The sequence below is a fragment of the Pelodiscus sinensis genome, chromosome 1 (genome assembly GCF_052426305.1).
Source record: "Pelodiscus sinensis isolate ZL-2025 chromosome 1, ASM5242630v1, whole genome shotgun sequence".
NCBI lineage: Eukaryota > Metazoa > Chordata > Testudines > Trionychidae > Pelodiscus > Pelodiscus sinensis.
Window position 1 is genome coordinate 67555057 of NC_143052.1, and position 19489 is coordinate 67574545.

General features: G+C 39.6%; 1 protein-coding gene across 4 annotated transcripts in view; it reads left to right on the forward strand.

Moving 5' to 3' along the window:
- The window catches only part of TBC1D15 (TBC1 domain family member 15), a 74749-nt gene that overhangs the window by 44178 nt on the left and 11082 nt on the right, over window positions 1–19489 (forward strand). For 3 of the 4 annotated variants that reach the window (XM_006121546.5, XM_006121545.5, XM_014572783.4), the window contains 8 exons: window positions 2712–2814; window positions 3876–3926; window positions 4229–4426; window positions 7211–7339; window positions 15062–15165; window positions 15469–15563; window positions 16605–16721; window positions 17265–17365. In XM_006121546.5, coding sequence (XP_006121608.2) covers window positions 2712–2814; window positions 3876–3926; window positions 4229–4426; window positions 7211–7339; window positions 15062–15165; window positions 15469–15563; window positions 16605–16721; window positions 17265–17365 — 898 coding nt within the window. The remainder of the gene's footprint in view (window positions 1–2711; window positions 2815–3875; window positions 3927–4228; window positions 4427–7210; window positions 7340–15061; window positions 15166–15468; window positions 15564–16604; window positions 16722–17264; window positions 17366–19489) is intronic. The other variant, XM_089779896.1, reaches the window with a different exon arrangement.

The following is a 19489-nucleotide window of genomic DNA, read 5'->3' on the forward strand; positions in this document are numbered from 1 at the left end:
CTTAAATACAGCATGCAATTCTGATTGCCTCATCTTGAAAAAGATATGAGTAATGGGAAACGTACAGAGAAGGGCAAAAGAAATTATTTAGGTCATGGAATAGCTTCCATATGCATATAGAGTAAAAAGATTGGGGCTTTCCAGCTTGGAAAATAGATGATTCGGGTGGGGGGAAGAGTTATGATACAGGTCTTTGCATAGTGCATGGTCTACCTGCGGAACTTGTTGCAGGTTATGTTGTGAAGGCCAAGCTATAGTGGGATTCCAAAAAGAATTAGATAAATTAATGGAGGCTTGGACCATTAATGGATTTTACTCAAGATAGTCAGGGTCAGGGGTGCTACCCCATACTCTGGGTATCCCTAGCATCTAACAGCTGGGAGTGGATGACGGGATGGATTACTTGATAGTAGTCCTGTTCTGTCCATTCCCTCCTAAGAAACCTGGCATTTCCTGCTAAGCATGGCCCTCCTAACATTTTTATTGTTGCATCATTATAGGTGTTTCTTTGTCCTGCCTATCACTTGCTCTTCAGTTTACTACTGTGCATAATAGGTGGTTATAACAGCATTACAAATGCTTTCTAAGGAGTTTTTGACTAATAATGATTATTTTAATATGGTGAAAAGTAGGGTGCCTTGACTGCTTGTGAATAATACATGGTTGTGGTAGCTAACAAAAATTGAGGTTGTTTTTAGATCTGCATAGAGAGAGCACGATACTATCTATAAATGTCATTGACTTATTTGCTTTTTAAAATCTTAATGTTAAAAATTCCTCAATCTTTTCCCCCTACTCACCTGGAATAATGTTTTCTCATTCTGTACTCTATACCTTCCCTCTCTTCTAAACCTACTTCTTTAAATAGTTTCTCCAACAAATATTTCAATTTTTTGTGACAGCTTAGTATGGTCAATATTAAATAAAAATAAAAGAAAACATATGGTCTTTGTGTAAACAGTCAACTTAACCCTAATGTATTCTCTCTTCCTGTCCTCTTGCTAATATCATCACTCCTTGTTTTATTTTATGACATATATAACCTTAGTTAAAATATTTTCTGAGAAACGACATTCTCTTTATTTTCTGATATTGTATAGAAATGTTAAATTATCAATTATTTAATGTTTCGTTTCTTGCTATTTGCATTATTCATATATATTTTGTGCCCCTGAGAGCCATATAACAACATGGCTTTCTAAAACAACATAATAGGATAGGCTGTCATTTCTCTCCCCTCTCCTCAAACTTGGCTAACCTTTTTGCCTTCCATGTAATAATAATCTGTTCCAAAAGTATTCAGTCACTCCTAAAGTCAGTCTGTCTGAAGTGGCTAAGATGGAACAAATACAATGATTGGATTTGTCACTTCTAAATATTCTGTTCTATTTAGTTTGGCTTTGTATCTCTCATTTTATTGAATACGATCCTGTTCTGATGTCACGTTGTCAAATCTGAAATATTGTGAATAAATGCTTTTGTGAAGGTGTGTAGTTCCACATTTTGTTTTGAAGTATCTGTCTAGAGGGTGAACGTTTAATTAAAATGGAAATTTCTTACAAGAATTTTCATTCTCATAGCTTGGCAAAGCGTAATATGTGACTCAACCTTTGCCGCCTACTGCTGCTTTTAGCAAAACCCAGTTGTGGTTTATTAACTGCCATTGACTGTGGTCTGGCAGACTCGAAATGAGATCTCTTGTTGAATTTCATATCCTCCTGTATTAACATTGTATCCTGTCATGTTGGAATTGAAAAGAGATAATATTTATTAAAGTTCTTATCTTAGGCTTTAATAGCAAAGTATGTGTTCTTTGTAGCAATGAAATAAAAAGTAATTTTTGTTTCAAAGACTAGAAGTAATAAATTTAACCAGTTGATTTTCTAAATAGTGAACGACAGCTGAAGAGCAATGGAGGGGAAGGATTGTCATAATTTTGTAAGTGATTCACTGAAATACTAGTTCAGCCATCTGATGGTCAGGCTGGCATTTGGATTCCAAACTAGAATACCTTTTGCAAGACTGTAATATGACAATTCTGTTTCAGAATAGAATAGCTATGCTATTTACAAGCTTCATTAATTTTATATACAGTACTTATTTGGCTGAAAGTAGACGACATGATTGTAAATATTGTTGATTGAAGAACTCACAAAATAAAATCAGGAAGACTGCATTCTTGTGAGAGAGACAGTTTATTACTCGATTACTTACACATTTATATGCTAGATTTCTTATATCATTTACAACTTTTTGTTGGGTACCTTAGCATGAAATCTACAAGTAGTAAGAACAATCCCTGGAAAGTATAAGGAATATAATGGGTCTCTTACGTTCCTTTGCAGTTATGTTTTATTTTACATTTTATTTTATTTAAGCCTGTTTCACAACAGCTCATAAAGTAATGTCAAAGGAGAATTGTGGCACTTAAGTCCTAAGGCACTATGTACTGTTGTCTTAGACAAAATGCTAGCTTGTTAATGAGCAATGTATTTTGTTGTTCAGATTCTGGCTATTAAAAAGATTGAGAACTATATATAAAAATGAAAAAAATTGATTCTGTAAATCTTTTAGTAAGTGTATTATGTTCGGGGTGGGGGGGAGAGAGGATTTTATGTTGCTCATCAGCTTTTCTTACAAAAAGCACCAACTCTAACTTACAAAACCTAAAATTTTAAAAACGTTTGTGGAAAAACTGTATTTTATTACAGATCTCCAGAGGATAAAAGAATTCTTCTTGTCAATTGTCAGAACAAAAGCCTTTCCCAGTCTTTTGAAAATCTCCTTGATGAGCCAACATATGGTCTAATACAGGTATGGACTATATAAAAAAACAACCTATCCATCAGTATTCCTTTCTGGTTTTAAAACTGTTATTTAAAAATGGCTCTGCCATTCCACTGCCAAAAGAATTCCCAAACAATTAATTATACTTTGTGTAGTAAGTGCAGAACTTATATTCTACTTTTATTACATGTTCATAAAAATTAATTATCATATGATTAAGCCATTCCATAAGCTCCCAGTGCTGCTACTTCATATTGTACAGATTTTATTTCAGACAAAATTCTGCTTACTTCAGCTGTGTCTAAAGCATTATACATATTGGTACAGTAAAACTCCAATTGTCCGGCATCCAGTGATCCGGCACTCCTGATAGTCCGGCACCAACTGGAACCTGGAAGTGCTCCAGCCAGCCGGACAATTGGAGCTGCTCTGCCCCCGGCTTCCCCAAATCAGCTGCTGCTGAAACTGACCAGCGGCAGACTTGGGGAAGCCGGGGGCAGAGCAGCTGGGGTGCTGCAGGGTTGATCCCGCAGTGCCGCCCTCTCCCACACTGCGCAGTTCCTTGCTGATCCCCCACCCTCACCCGAGACCCCTCATAGCCCGCTTCTGGTACTCTGGCATATCTGATAATCTGGCACCCCCTGGGTCCTAAAGGTGCTGGATTATCAGAAGTTTACTGTATAAATATTTTAGATTATTTAAATACAATCCATTTTTTTCATGGAGGGAGGAAAGAAACACAAGGCAAATCTTGCCCAAATGTGTTAGGTAATTATTAGAGGAAAGAATGATTTCTACCAGTAATGTTATTTCACTTAGAATATGTGCTGTTCACTGCACAATATTGTACAAATAAAAACTATTCTGTTTTAGAAGTGCCAATCACTGGGTGAAATCTTGGCCTCAATAAAGGCTGCGGCAATATTGCCATTGACTTCTTTGGGATCAGAATCTCATCTCATTGATTGATTTGATTTACAAGGGAAGTAATATTAACTAAATTGTATTAGTTTTCAGATTTAGTGATCACAGATAGTTTATAAGATTTCTAGCAGGATGCTTCTTCAAGATGTATTTTCTCTGTGAAGGTAGAGCAACTAGACAGAAGAAAGACATTTTGGGCCATTCATCATTGGAAAGTAAGCACTAGATGTGACTTATTGTTCTAATTATAAGTAGGCCAGATTTAACTAGCACATCGCTGGCCAATCTCTGAAATAAAATCATTAGTTTAGACTAGACTAATACCTGTTGTTGATTTTTCTCATTTTAGTCTTTTTAGCACATTAGAATTCTACTATGCAAAATTGATATTACAATATCTTTAACTTCCAGAATAATTTGAGAAATTACTCTTGATTTTAATTTATATTTGTGTTAGAATAGGTGTGTAAAATGTTAGGCTGTTACTGTTAACTTGTTTTCCTCTCCTACTACATAGAAATTGAAGAAGGATCCGTATACAGCAACTATGGGAGGATTTTCCAAAGTGACAAACTATATTTTTGATAGTTTGCGAGGAAGTGACCCTTCAACTCAACAGCGACCACCATCTGAAATGGCAGACTTTCTTAATGATGCTATTCCAGGGCTAAAGATCAATCAACAGGAAGAACCAGGATTTGAAGTTATTACACGAGTAAGTGTAATATAATATAGACATAAAGTACGTTTTCTCACATGCTGAATATTTTCACTACTGCACTTACTGATTTTAAAATGATTGAAGCATGTTGTGTTTGCTCTTGAGGCTTTGGTTTATGTTTTGTTTATAAACTACAGGTCTGTTCCGGCCTAACTTTTAGGCTGTATCTAAGCCCACCTATGCTAATTTAAGCCTGAGAGGGTTGATACATTTTCCAACACAACCAGATCTTGACCCTTCCCCTCGAATCTTGCCACCTCCTGTCCATGAGGTCGGCTCTTGTCTTGCCTGTGGGTTTGGCGTGGCAACAGCCATATGATCTGCTTCTATCAATCACTGATCATTGTCGCTCTGTGTGTGTGCTGCAGAGTGAGAGGCACAATGCTGAAAAATGGCAGTGGCCAGTGAGAGAAGACACATTCGCTACTGTGCCAGTCCTGCAGCCTAGAGGAGGAAAACTGCAAATATTCTAGTTGTTTTCCCATCTGTTTTGGTACAGTCACTTGTGTCCTGCAACTCAATGGGACACTACTGTAAACCATGACATAGCATAAGATCAGCACTAATAGTTTGAGAGTGTACATCATTTATCTTCTTACAAAATTTCCAGGAGTTAAAACTTTTCTCTGAATTCATGAAAGGAAAAATGTTGAAGTGTCATTGCTAACTTTAGAGTCCAGTTTAGCTCTTATTGAAACTAGGGATGTCAACATGTAACTAGGGATGTCAACATGTAGTTGATTACACAATTAACCGGTAAACCTGGGCTTATCAGTTAAACCTATTCACTACATGCACTCTATATCAGAGGCAGCAAGGGGCAGGGCAGGCTCCTAAATGCATTGGAAACTGGCTCCTGCGAAGCCGCCTCCCCCCTGCTGCCTTCCACAGAGGCAGTAGGGGTGGAGGAGACAGGCCAGAGCCAGCATGCATGGGGAGACGGCTTTTAAGTGGTGCTCCCCATAAGTAGTGATTACATGTTTACACACATACCCAATAGTTAACATCCCTAACTGAAAGTAGTGGAAGCTCAGGTTGTTCATCTTATAAGGCTGTCCCCACAAAAACTGAACTGGTTCATTTCATGCTTGGCTTATTTCCTGCACTGATTTTAGATCTATCTTATGCACTTATATATTGAGAGACTGAAGATATGTGTGCAATTAACTTTATTTTTTGCATAGGTAACAATTTAGAATCTCCATTTCTATTTAAAACAAGTCTGACTGTATTAAAAATATTAAGTTGAATGCTCAGTTACAGTTGTAGCTGTATTGTAAATAGTTGGAGATAGCAAGTAATTCCATGCACTTAGTTTGACCATGAATGACTTACTGTGAACTCTGGATATTTGTACAGTTATATAAATAAAATACAATTATTTTATGAAGTGATTCATGGCCAGATGCTTTGAGGTGACATTAAATGGATGAGGAGTAATGTTTATAAAACTTTTTAAAACTCTAATAATTCAGGTTTTCTCAACAGCTGAAAACAAAAACAAAAATTCTCAGTTCAACTACATAATCTCTAGATTCCTAATATTTACTATCCAGCAATTGTTCAGTTAACCATGGACATTACAGAGAAATATATATGGTATATTTGAGATCATGCTGATCATGCCTTGATATGTTAAACTGCCTTCTAAGTAGCTAAAACCAACTTGAGCTTAAGTAGGCTTTGTTGCTGCTATGAGCAAACATTTTGTACTGCATGGCTAAAATAGGAACTAAATCTGAAGCTTGAGCCATACTCAGTGCGCACATATTTGGGTTGGGGATTGAGGAGAAAATAATTTTTTGGTCATGGTGCTTTGTTGCACTTTCAAAACTGCCCTGTCTTCGGCGTGAGAGAAGAATGGCCAGTGCGTATATACAGCAATTAATTTTCTCATCTCACTCTGAAATCCCTACTATGTTATGATGTACAAGAAACCCCTGTGGAACTGTGGCATGCTCCTCAAATATGTCCTTCCCCCGTTCCTTTTTTAACTTCCTATATACAGTGTACAGATGTGGTCTCTTCACCTCAAAAAAATATTTTGGCCTTGGAAAGGGTTCAGAAAAGGGCAACTAAAATGATTAGGGGATTGGAACGGGTCCCATATGAAGAGAAGTTAAAATGACTGGGACTTTTCAGTTTAGAAAAGAGGAGACTGAGGGGGGGATATGATAGTTATATAAAATCATGAGTTGTGTGGAAAGGGCAAATAAAGAAAAGTTGTTTATTAGTTCCCATAATAGAAGAAGTAGAGGACACCAAATGAAGTTAATGGGTAGCAGGTTGGAAGCTAATAAAAGAAGGTTCTTTTTCACACAGTGTGTAGTCAACCTGTGGAACTCCTTGCCAGAGGAGGCTGTGAAGGCTAGGACTATAACAGAGTTTAAAGAGAAGCTAGATAATTTCATGGAGGTTAGGTCCATAAAAGGCTATTAGCCAGGGGATAGAATTGGTGTCCCTGGCCTCTGTTTGTCAGAGGCTGGAGAGGGATGGCAGGAGACAAATCATTTGATCATTGTCTTCTGTCCACCCTCTCTGGGGCACCTGATGCTGGCCACTGTTGGAAGACAGGCTACTGGGCTAGATGGACCTTTGGTCTGACCCAGTATGGCCATTCTTATGTTCTTAGTGCATCTGTTGTGGCCATAGTCTTAAGTGCATATGGAGGAGCGAGCTGGATTTAATACTATTGTGTGTGGTGATGGTGTTTTTATTTTTAAATTAATGGATCAGTGCAATAGCATTCATGTAACATAGGGTTTTTTAATATTTTAGATTGATCTAGGTAAACGGCCTGAAATTATCAGAAGAGAGCCAGTGTCTACTGAGGAATGGACTAAGAACATGGATTCAGAAGGAAGAATCTTAGATGTTGACTACATAAAGCAAATGATATTCAAAGGGGTAAGTAATGCTCATTGATGAAGCTTTTGCTAGGAGTTGAATCAACCAATCACTTCAGATCAGATTTCACTAGACTCATAGACTCCAAGGTCAGAAGGGACCATTATGATCATCTAGTCTGACCCCCTGCACAGTGCAGGCCACAAAATCTCACCCACCCCTCCTAGAATAATCCTCTCATCTATATCTCAGATATTAAAGCCTTCAAATACTTTGAAGACCCCAAGATGCAGAGATCCTCTAGCTGTGATCTGTACCCCATGCTACAGAGGAAGGCGCTACTTTCTGCTTATTTGCAAACTGCCATTGAACTGATCTTATCATGCTTGCAATTTCTAGAAGGTTTTAAACTGGTCAGTGTTGTTGGACAGGTTATACAAAGGCTGTTGAAGTGTTCAAACAACATTAAGGCAAGTCTGCAACAACACAAAAAAAATGCTGTTCCAAGACAGAGGACTTTTGTTGTCTGATAAGAGACTTTGGAAATAAAAAAAGGTGGAGATAGGTGACTGGGTTTTGGTCAATACAGAAGAGACATGACTACTTAGGGAGGGAAAGTGTTCTAACCCAGCATGTCTGCATAATAGACTTTTGTCGACACAAGTTTCATTGGTGTAAAACGTTTGTAGTTATTACATCACTTGTGAATTTGTGTTTAGCTGCTCGTGTCAGTTTTTGCATATTCACCAGGAGCGCTTATGTTGATGTGTGGCACATCATGAATAGCATGCCATAAACCACGGCCATAAACCATAATATTACAGCATGCCATAAACCACTGCCTTTTGCAGATTTTTTGCAGTGCATTATGAAGCATATACAAGTTGTATAGGGGGGACTGAGACAGGAGTCAAATTTCCATTGTGTATCTTTTCCCATCCCATAACACCATCACCATCCAGTAACTTTTATACCTTTTTGAAAATCATACAAATCTTCATGGCATTTTTCACTGTCTACCATCTCTGAACAAAGTATGGAGCTCATAGCCCTCTGTGCTATGGTCATGAACGTTGCAAACACAGAATGAACAATATTCTGGTATCTTCATAGCTGCAGGAAGTTCTGCAACAATGGCTGTGGGGCATAGTGAAAAACAATTCAAGGTTGTTGGTATGAATGGAGTAGCTGCAGATGATGGAGCTTTTAGGTCTGAGAAATGGGCAGCAATTGGTGGGATCACATTGTAATGCAGGTTTAGTACAATGAACAGTGGCTGCAGGACTTTTGGATATGACAGGCTACGTTCTGGATCTGTATTCAGAGTTCATCTGAGCCTTTCAGCACATAGACACCAAAATGAGAGCTGCACTGACAGTTGACAAGCAAATGGTGATTGCATTCTGGAAGCTTGTAGTGCTAGATTGCTACCCATCAGTGGGAGGTCATTTTGGAGTTGGAAAATCCATAATGCGGGCCATTTTTATGCATGTATAGAGCAGTTAATTGTATCTTGCTATGCAGGACTGTGACTGCAGGTAATATACCAGACATTGTGGATGGATTGCTAGCTATTGGGTTCCTGAACTCCAGTGGATGAATGTATTTAAAAAAAATTAAAAGTGTATTACAAAGCAAAAATAATGCAAAAAATAGTATGATTAATAAGTATGGTGCAAACTAAATTAATGAAACAGAACCTCAAAATTAGAATGTAGAAAACATTCCTGCCTATCCATTTCTGATAAACCTGCCCCCATCACAGCTCTGACATGCCAGGGTATGTGAAGCTGTGGTTTACTGTTCTATGTTGTGGAGTGATAGGAGTAAGAATGCAACCCCTGATGCCACCTAGAATGGTGTGTGTGGGATGGTGGTGGTGGTAAGCATGGGGATTGCCAAAATGTAGTTATCCATTGACTGCATAGGGAAAAAGGGGTGTCAGTCTGTATCTGTGGGCCAGCAAGAGTCTGGAGGTCAGCAAGAGTTTGCAGCATTTGTGTTTGTTGCCTGAAAAGCTCCATTATGTCTGAGAGCATCTCTCCCTCCTTTTTCTCCTGATACTTTTGTGCCTTTCTCCTGTCTGTTTTTTCCTTCTCCAGGTTGTCTGCTATATTTATCCTCCAGGCCCTCTGTTCATAGTCTGATGTCTGACTGACTTGCAGGATCTTATTGAGTATGTTCTCCCTAGTCTGTTTTTTTTCCCTCTTCTTCCTCAAGATCAGATGTTTCTATGGGGGTTGAAGGGGCATCTCTCAAGGCTACAATGACAGCAGCTGCAGCAAAAACAGACAGATGTGATGTTGTATTTACAGTCACAGTGGAAAGTAAAAGATAAGTTGCAGAGCTTTTTTCCCTTACTCGTATGAGAGTTTTAAATAAGATATATTTATTGACACTCTTGCTTTGGAGTGCATCTGCATGTGAGGAGTATGACCTTCCAGGGATGGATTGTAGGGTAGAAAATGAGGCAGTTGTTTGCATAAACAATAAAATTTAATTCCCCATTTCCATGTGTTATAAGCACTGCATAGTGACAATGAGTGCTGGCACTATTTTATTATTTTAGCTGATACCTCATTCTTGCAGGTAACAAAGGCATAGTGAACACAGCTGCTGCTGGTGTTCCAAAGCTGCTTGAGTATGTATGCTGCTGATCTGTTTGTTGTAATTATGCCTGCAGATGTCATACTAGAATGGCATGGGATTGTCCTACAGTAGTGGAAGAAATAAGGTTTCTTCCTTCAGAAGGAAGGATATGAGAGTACCTCCATTAAAGTTTCATCAAGATCTCTCAAGACGAAGCTAGGAATGCCCTCACGTACATAAACAAATTTTTCCACATGATTCCCATTTTGCCACTTAGTCCTACAGTAGAATAAAAAAAAAATGAGCTCTACTTCTGTTTGTTTGCATCTCTTCTTATATGAGGAAAACAGTGACAAATAGATAACTGTGTAGTGCTAACTTGGAAGTGGGCGGGATGCCATCCTCACATTTAAACACACTGAAGAAGAATGCATGCATGCACCTAAGATTCCATTCCTTCACTGAGCTCACCCATGCCAACCGGGTAGCCTGGTGGAGTCTCCTAAAGATTCTGGCTTACAGCATAGCTGGACCCTCCTGCTGCATCTCTCTCTTCTGCCTCTTCCTTGCTGTTCATGGCAGAGTGTGTGTGTCAAGCTTCTGGGAGGTATCCACAGTGGTGTGTGAAGTGCTTGATTGGGTTTCCACCAAATATGATCATTGTAAAAGTGGCAGACCTATTGCTCCGCATCAGATCAACTTTTGGTCTTCCTGGCTTTTTGGTGTGCCTGCCACCATTCCTTCACTTTCATTGGGCACAGTTGCTGATCTGTCACACCCCTTCACCTGCATACCCTGTGCAATCATTTTGTATGTTTCTATGACTTATCTGTACCACTCTCTTCTCCTACAGACCCAGGGCATCCTATAATCCCTGTCCACGCTGGCAGGAGCAAACGTGGAGCTTGTAGTAGGCCAGTTGGTCAGTCACATATTTGGGAGAGCTACTAAGTGTGTTGTCCAAGGAGTGAAATCAGGAAAAAAACATTTAAAAATGCATTGAGTTTTAAGGATGTGTAGGAGTGGCTTCCGTGAAATATGCAGCAATGGAGTTCACTAGAGCAGTCATTATTGGGCATCATGGAGCAGCTGCTGGAAGACTATTAACATCAACATGGATTATATAGTGTCTGCACTAGAAACACAATATGTCGATCGGGGCTTAATGCCATTTGAGGAGGTATAATTGCTGCATCACTGTAATGGGCATTTACATCAACAGGAGATAAATCTGAGTGCAAACACATATGCAAATAGGTTGATGTAAAGCTACTTACATCAAGCTAACTCTGTAGTAGGTGTGAGCAAAACTGCTTTCACGGGCCAGATCCGGCCCACCAAGCGGGATGATCCTGCTGCTCCCCTGTCCCCAGGCCAATCAGGGCCTAGGGATGGAGGAGTGCACAGAGCTTAGAATCAACCCTGGTGGTTGACTCGAAGCATCGTGCACTGGAGGGCAAGAAGCAAGAGACTTTGTGCACTCACCCCGACCCTCAAGGCATTCAGGCCCTGGGGGCAGGGAGAAGCGCAAGAAGTCTCATCCTGCCCTTCCCTCTTGCAAGGAATGCACAGTGCTTTTGCATGCTCCCCCAACTCCTGATTGGCCTGGGGGTGAGCAGAGCGCACACAGTCTCCTCCCACTCTGCAAGGGGCACGGCACTTAGTTGCCAGCTACTAGGCAGGGGCAAGGAGAGAGACTTTGAGTGCTCTGTCTTCCCCAGGCCCTGATTGACCTGGAGGCTGTGGGGAGCACACAAAGTATGAACAGCTGGAGGTCCTCTCTGGGGGAGGCAAAGATTTCAAACCAATCAGGGTCTGTGGGAGGGGAAGCAGGGAAGTGTCCTGCCCCTTCTGCCTGAGGTCTTGCCCCTTCTGAAGTGGCCCCCAGTCAAAAATGATTGCTCACCCCTCCTCTATAGCGCAGATCAGGCCTAAGAAGGTACCTCCCAAGAAACCACTAATGTTTTACACTTGAATGAAAGTGCTATTTTCTTTAGGATGCCAGTCCCCTTTTTTTCTGAATTTGTTGTGGTCTTCCCTTCCTATCCTGACCTTGTTTTTTTTCTAACTGTGGTTTGTTCTGTTAGCAAGATTGTTGTGGGCTGTGTTGAAGCTGACTCTGAAAATTACTATTACATTTATCCATGTTTTGTGGAATCCTGCATTATGTGAACTCAGCTTCAGTGGTGCAAATCTAATAATAACTACAAACTAAAAATGAAGTTATGCAGGAGTTATAGCAGGAGCACAGTTCCTAATCAGTTATTGTGTGTGATGCTTGCTTTTTGTTTTCGGGTTGCTCCAGGTGCCCAGTAGGCTCTCTTGCTCGCTTTCTAATCTTTACAGTGTGCTGGAGAGGTCGTCTGTCTGAGCCAGGAATTCCGAAATGCACAACATCTTAAAATTGAGTAACAGCATTATCCCCACGTTTTTGTATTTTGGGCCATCATTTTCTTGCACATATACAGTTTTAATTATTTCTTATATGCATCAAGATTGAAAACCTGTCTTAAAGGGTAGAGCAAGAGTGAGGATCTCTTCCACCTATGCTGTGTGTTTTAGCTACCCTGTACCCTCTCATTTTGGTGTCTTTGTAGCAAGCTTATTGATTGGCTGTCATTGCAGTGCAGCCCATATGCGTGTTTACAAGCCCTGTACTAAGAAGGCTAGCATGTTTTAATGCCAAAGCACCTGACAGTGTATGAAGTGAATTCTTGAGATTCCTTCTGAACACGTCTCAATTTGCTTTTCATCTATTGGGTCTGATTATACTTGATTTGGTGGTAAGTGATACAGCAGATATTTGTGGCACTGCTGCAGCTATTTTAACATGGTGAAGAGAGGAATAGTGAGGAGTAAAATAATATTGCTACTGTCGTGGCTAATATTGGATTATTGAACAATAGCATTGCCAGTTCAAGAAGTATGTTTGTTTTGTCCTCACAGGTACAGTGTGGATGCTTGCCCAAAGGGTAGTGTTTCCCAAATGGTGTTCCACAGAACCCCAGGGTTCCACGAAATGAAAATAAGGGTTCCACGAGAAAATTCCATTACAATAACATTTTGATTTTAAAAAATAATTAATATTTAATGCATATTAGTTTTTTAGTTTTCTTTTTTGTACACCTTGTGATTTCTGTTTTTAAATGTGCAGTTAAACTAAATGTTGCTCTCACGACCTTGTTTAGCATTTGTTTATTATTATCCTTACTTATTTGTGCTCTACTTTTTCAGTTCCATATATAAGACTGTTATTAGGGGTTCCGCAAAATTCTTTTGAGTTTAAAACAGTTCCTTGGCCAAATAAAATTGGGAAGCACTGCCATAGGCGCTACAAGGACTCGTCCTATTTGAGGGCAGATAATGGTCAGGCAGGAGTAATCCTTGATATAGGAGAGAAATGTGGTAGGAAGACTTAACTATGAAAGATTGTTGAGTATACACCAATATTTTGAATTGTATGGTGGGATCATTTCCATGTTTTGTTTTTATTTATAGTTATGACACAAAGGGTATTTTAATATTAAAAACAGTGTACCAGGCCTTGGAATATTGGGTAATTGGGTCTAGGAGAGAGCAGATTTTAGAGATACAAAATAAAATTAGGACTTGTTACAGAAGTGTTAATATTTATTAGAATTTATCTTGTCTTTTAATGCTTATACAAAGGTTCAAGAATGATATTTTTGGTGAGGAAAAGTAGTATAGGGTGAAATGTAACTTACCTATTGATTCCTCCTTCACGGTTTCCAAGTTGTGCTTGATGCTTCCGTAGTTTTCACCAGCATCTGTGTAATCTGTTGATTTTGTTCCAGTCATTTGTCAAACAAATTGCATTTGTTCTTTAAATGCCTTTCTCGGTAAAGGCTAATTGGATTCTCTGTCCAGGTCTGTGGCTGTCTGGACTACAGAATTGGGGCGTGATTCCCTTTCCTTGCCCCATTGATGTTTCCTTATCACTAGGGCCCTACCAAATTAGGTTCCGTTTTGATCCATTTCAGTCATAGTGTTAAAATGGTCAATTACAAGGTTTCAGATACATACATCTGAAATTTCACTGTTTTGTAATGATGGGGGGGGGGAGGTTGAATTGCTACCCTCATTTCTGTACTGCCTTCCAAGGGAAGTTCCAGAGGTGGATCTGACTCCCCTTCCAAGAACAGCCAGAGCTATGCAAGGAAGGAGGTCGTCCCATTCCCTCCCCAGCAGCTAAGAACTCCCAGTACATAAGAACGGCCATACTGGGTCAGACCAAAGGTCCATCTATCCTAGTATCCTGTCTTCTGACAGTGGCCAGCGCCAGATGCCCCAGAGGGAGTGAACAGAACAGGGAAACTTCAAGCAGTCCCTCTCCTGCCACCCAGTACAGAGGAGATCAGACTCATATCCAAGAATCTCTTAGCTACAGGAAGCTCTGTAGATGCTGTCTTCCCAGCCTTGGAATTTTCCGTAGAGAGCAGAGGTCCCCAGTGGTGGGTCTGATCTTCCCTCCAAGAGCAGCCAAGCAGGGGAAAAGGACGTACCATCCCTCCTGACACCTGCTGGTACTAATAGCTGGAGACCAGTGCATAGTAGGATCCCCAAATGGGACATCCCCAGCCCTGTCAATACTGTTCACCTGTAATATATAGATTTCACAGGAGAAATATCTGATTTTTTTCCCATGAAATCTATAGATTGTAGGTGCATGCCACCTTTTTCACACTGTGAATTTGGTAGGTCCCTAGTCATCAAGCTAGTGCAAGTGTGAATAGTAGTGAGGCCACAGTAGCATGGGTAATGACAGTGGAGTCCCACCTGAACTGTGCTTGGAGTACAAACCCATCTGAAATTGGAGGGTATGTATTCAACACAACTGTGTTGCTGCTGCTTGTGCTACAGTAGCTACATGCCATTTCTACTTTTGTTAGTGTGATTGAGAATGTGAGTATGTGTACAGAAGCTGAGGAATCACATTTCTAGCTTGTAATGTAGCCATAACCTTTGAAACCCCATAATGAAGTGAGATTGCAGGTACTGTAAAGCTCTGTGGAAGGACACTCTTTGCCTTCAATAACCTGAAAAGTCATCTTAAATTTTGTTTTCAGTTATTGCTTTAAGAAGTGATTACTTGCTGTGGCACTGTTTCATCAGTAGAGCTAGACTCTTATATTCTTTGATTCTTATGTATTTTATATGCATACTTTCCCTTAGGGACTCTGCCATGCTTTGAGAAAAGAAGTATGGAAATTCCTTTTGGGTTATTTTCCTTGGCATAGTAGTAGAGAGGAAAGAATTAATTTGCAAAAAAGAAAAACGTGAGTAGAGACATACTTTTGTATTACAAATAGTTTCAGAATTTTTTCAAGTATATGTTTATTGTAGTGATATGGAAGTCCTCTTAGTCTGCAGAAAGCTAATTGTTTAATATTATTGAATGCAATATTTGAGCCTTCTTAAAAAGCCTACTGCATAAATATAAATGAGTCTATCATCATGACTTCCTCCTTCCATTTGCTCTGCTTTTTTATTTTTATGATATTGTGATATTCAAGTAATAAGTAAAATGACTTAGCAAGTTACGTTTAGTTTCAAAATGACTTTTTTTTTTAATTATTCAGGGACGAGTATTTCAGGATGAAACTTCAGTGGAAATCAGTTAGTGATGAACAAGAAAAACGAAATTCAAGATTAAGAGACTATAAGAGTCTTATAGGTAATTTTCCTTTTACAGATTTAGAGTGCAGTATTGGAATATGGATTAGGTTAATGGTGAGATTTAGAATACTAGCACCATTCCTCAGCACAGTGCGTTTTTTGTGACGGTAATGCCCAGTACGCAGTACCGGCACCTTCAGTCAGAGCTCAACAGTTTTTCCCCTGGAGTACTGGCACTTTTTTTTTTTAAATACAAAAAAAGAACTGCCTCAGCGTATTTCAAGGCCAGAGAATTTGCTGCAGAGTCAAGCTCCAAAATCTCAGCTTTCACGTAACTTTCTTTAAAAACTTCTTGGAATGGAAGGGCATGTCTTTAATTAAAGATGTTGCCAGTGAAGAAGGGCACTGACTTGCTCCAAAGGAGTACCATCCAATGTTCAGTGGCTCTGAAATTATGAAAGCAACATTGAGTACAGTTGTCATCAAATTCAGTAGTGTGAACTGTGTTTATTGAAATGACACACAATGTTCCATCTGTATCTAAGAACAAGCAGGCAATTTCATCCCAGTAATGATTGCAGAAATAAGACAAACTAAAATTTCATAATACTCGCTATAAGAAACCATGGAATAACAAGTGTAACAAAATCCCTTTGATTAAGCTTGTTTGTACATTAGCCTTTTCCCATTTTAGTTTTAAGATTATGCTGTATATCATATGCATTCATGAGTAGCATTTTACAGTTAACTCATCTAAAGTAGTCCTCATTGTTACTTTGATTTCAGTAAAATGTTTTTATATTTAATCATGAGGTTTCTGTAACAAGTGTGTAACAATTTAAAAAAAATTGAAAATCTGCTTGTAAATAAATCATCTTATTCCAGATGGGAATAATTTTCTTTTAAGTACTTACTCTTAAAAACCCTTTTAAAGCATTTTATAATGACATTGATGGAGTATAGATGATTTATTAAACACTTCAAAGCTCTGCAATAGTGTTTTATGAATTAGTAACTTTGAAGAGCATTTTTCATTTGTAGATATAGGCTTAGTAAAAATTATTTGGGAAATGTTTTATATCTGAGGGCTCTTTCTCAGAAAAAGATGTAAACAGAACAGACAGAACAAACAAGTTCTATGAAGGTCAAGATAATCCAGGACTGATCTTACTTCATGACATTTTGATGACCTATTGTATGTATGACTTTGATTTAGGTAAGTAGGACTCTTCTGAATTTTTTTTTATAAAAAAAAATGGTTAGTTAACAAGGATCACTTCTCAGAGTATTACTGCATTTTAAAAGTCTTTTAGTGTAGAATTACTTTATGAAGGTTAGTAAAGTTAAACAGAAATAAGGGTGTACATTTTCAAAAAAATTGAGACACAAGGATATATAGTGTGACAGGGTCAGTCCCACTCCTGGGCCCCTGACCCCTGTTCAGCCCACTGTCCCACAGTCTAGGAGTTCACTGGCCTTGGTTTGAGATTTGCAGAACACAAACTTTTAATCAAATGTAGGTATTTTTTATGACACAGAGGAAAATGGAGTTTTCAAACCATTTGGTTAAGTTTATTTGGAATATATCTACCAGTATGCTGTACCACTGAATAATTATGTAAACAATTGTTGTTCAGTAACACATTTGAAGCTTGGCATCTTGGCAGATAAGGAAGGCAAATCAGTTACCTTAGAATTCATAATTGAGTAAGTAAGTTAACAGTCCAAGATAAAGTTTAATTATTTCTTTTTTTTTAAGGGTATGTTCAAGGAATGAGTGACTTGCTTTCTCCTGTCTTGTATGTGATGGAAAATGAAGTTGATGCCTTTTGGTGCTTTGTATCCTACATGGATCAACTGGTAAAAACAAGATTTATTTATTTCGTGGTGTTAATGCAACTTTTATCATTTGAATTTAGTTATAAAACTTTTCAATTTTATCTCCTATGACTACAATTCAAAGTGTTGCACTACTTCCTCTGTCTTTAATGGAAAGAGGTGTTTAATGTTTTCAGAGCAGAAAGAAACACTTCAATATTGGTGTATGTACGAGTGCAGAATAGATGGACTATGCCCATGTAAATTAGGTGGCACTTATCTTCTCTCTTTTTTTAAAAATAGCAGGATGAAATACCCATCATTGCCAGAGGTTTACAGCATGTATGCACTGATAAAAGTACACTAACACAACCATAACCCTTCAGCTTCCAAGTCCCATTACATGACCAGTAAGAAGCTGAACATATTGTGTTACCCAGAATTTATCTCTGTATTTACAATGTGTGTGCACACATACTTTGGTAGCAGACAAAAATCAAGTCTCCAGTTTTCTCTTATTTCTTTTGTTTGTATATATATGTATGATAAATATGCTTTGTCTTTGACATAGCCTTTGATAGCTTTTGATGTTCTGAGAACATAAAGCTTCCAGAAATTTTTTTCTTCTCAACTACAGGGAAATTCTCCTAGCGTAAAAGTAGGTCTCAGGTGACAAAGAGCCAACATAGCCTTCTCTGAGGACCCCTGTTTCCTTCCTGAGTGCAACTATGATCCCTATATGCCAGATCATAGTCCTTTTGGGAGGGCTTGCACCCCTAAAGATACTCTAAATTGTGCTGGTGGACAAAATAGACTCTAATTGGCACCAAGATGAAGCTGCTCTTATTCTTCTTTGAGTTTTGTCCCTATGGGTGCTCCATTATAGGACCAAGCCTACTCTGGCAAGTTACTGTGCAATAAATCAGCTTTCAGCGCTGAAACTTTCGTGGTGTCCACACTGGTGTTGGCTTAGTGTTGACTAGTTCCACAGTTAGTGCACTCTAGGTATAGCACCTCTGTGAGAAGCATAGAATTTGCTGTGCTCTGGATAGTGCACTGGGTGGGGTGCCAGTATGGACACCATGGTGTAGTACTGCATCTTGATTGGCCTCCGGTACCCATCTCACAATGTCTGTTCTGGCCTTTCTGGTCATCTGTTTGAACTCTGCTGCCCTTCTCAGGTGACCAACCGACCAATCAACCAAGTGACCAAAAACCCGTCTTTGCATTCTTTTTGAAATTTGAAAGTCCCCTTTCTGTTCACTCAGGGACATGTGGCCATGCCTGCTCTATGTACCAGGAAATCCCTGGCTTGGAGCCATGCTGAGGTGCTAGGCCTCATTAGCATTTGGGAGAGGAGGCAGTCCAGTCCCAGCTGCATTTCAGCCATCAGAAGTACAATATCTGTGGGCACTTCTTTAGGTGCATGACCGACGGGGACTATGACTGGGGCACACTACAGTGTAGGTCAAAATGAAGGAGCTGCAAAACGCCTACCACAAGGCACGGAAAACAAATCACCACTCTGGTGCTGCGCCCACAACCTGCAGTTACTACAAAGAGCTAGATGATATAGTTGGAGGCGACCCCACTTCCACTCCGAAGACCCCCATGGACACCTCAGGGAGCATCTGACAGTGAACTGAGCCAGGAGGAGGAAGTTTTGGCTGGGTGTGCTCAGGAGGAGAGGGACCCAGAGTCAGAGGAGGACTCACTATCCATAGAGGCTCACAGTTGGGAGCTGTTTTGAACCCTGAAGAGAAGACCCCCAGGCACTTACAGTACCCCCAGGCTGTGGCTGATGCAACTGGTAAATGGTTAGAAAAGCAGTCAAGCAGGAGTAGTGAGAGGGTTACAGAAAGAAGGCTTGGTTCGGTGTGATGCTGCTATGGTCTTACGTTTTGGTAATCTGCCTCACGAATCTCATCAAAAGCTTCATGAGACTGCTGTGCCAACCTTCTCTTCAGATTAGCTGGCAGAGCAAAAGTGGCATTTAACCCCTGAAGACTGACAGTCCTTCACCAAGGGATTCTGTAGCATGGGATTCCCCTGCCCAGGGCCTCAAGGGATACCCATGCCACTGCAGCAAAGGTTTTTCTGGCCCTTTTCCCTTCCCCACTGCAGTTAGGGTTTCCCTCGGTGCCCTTAGTGGTGAACTCACCATTG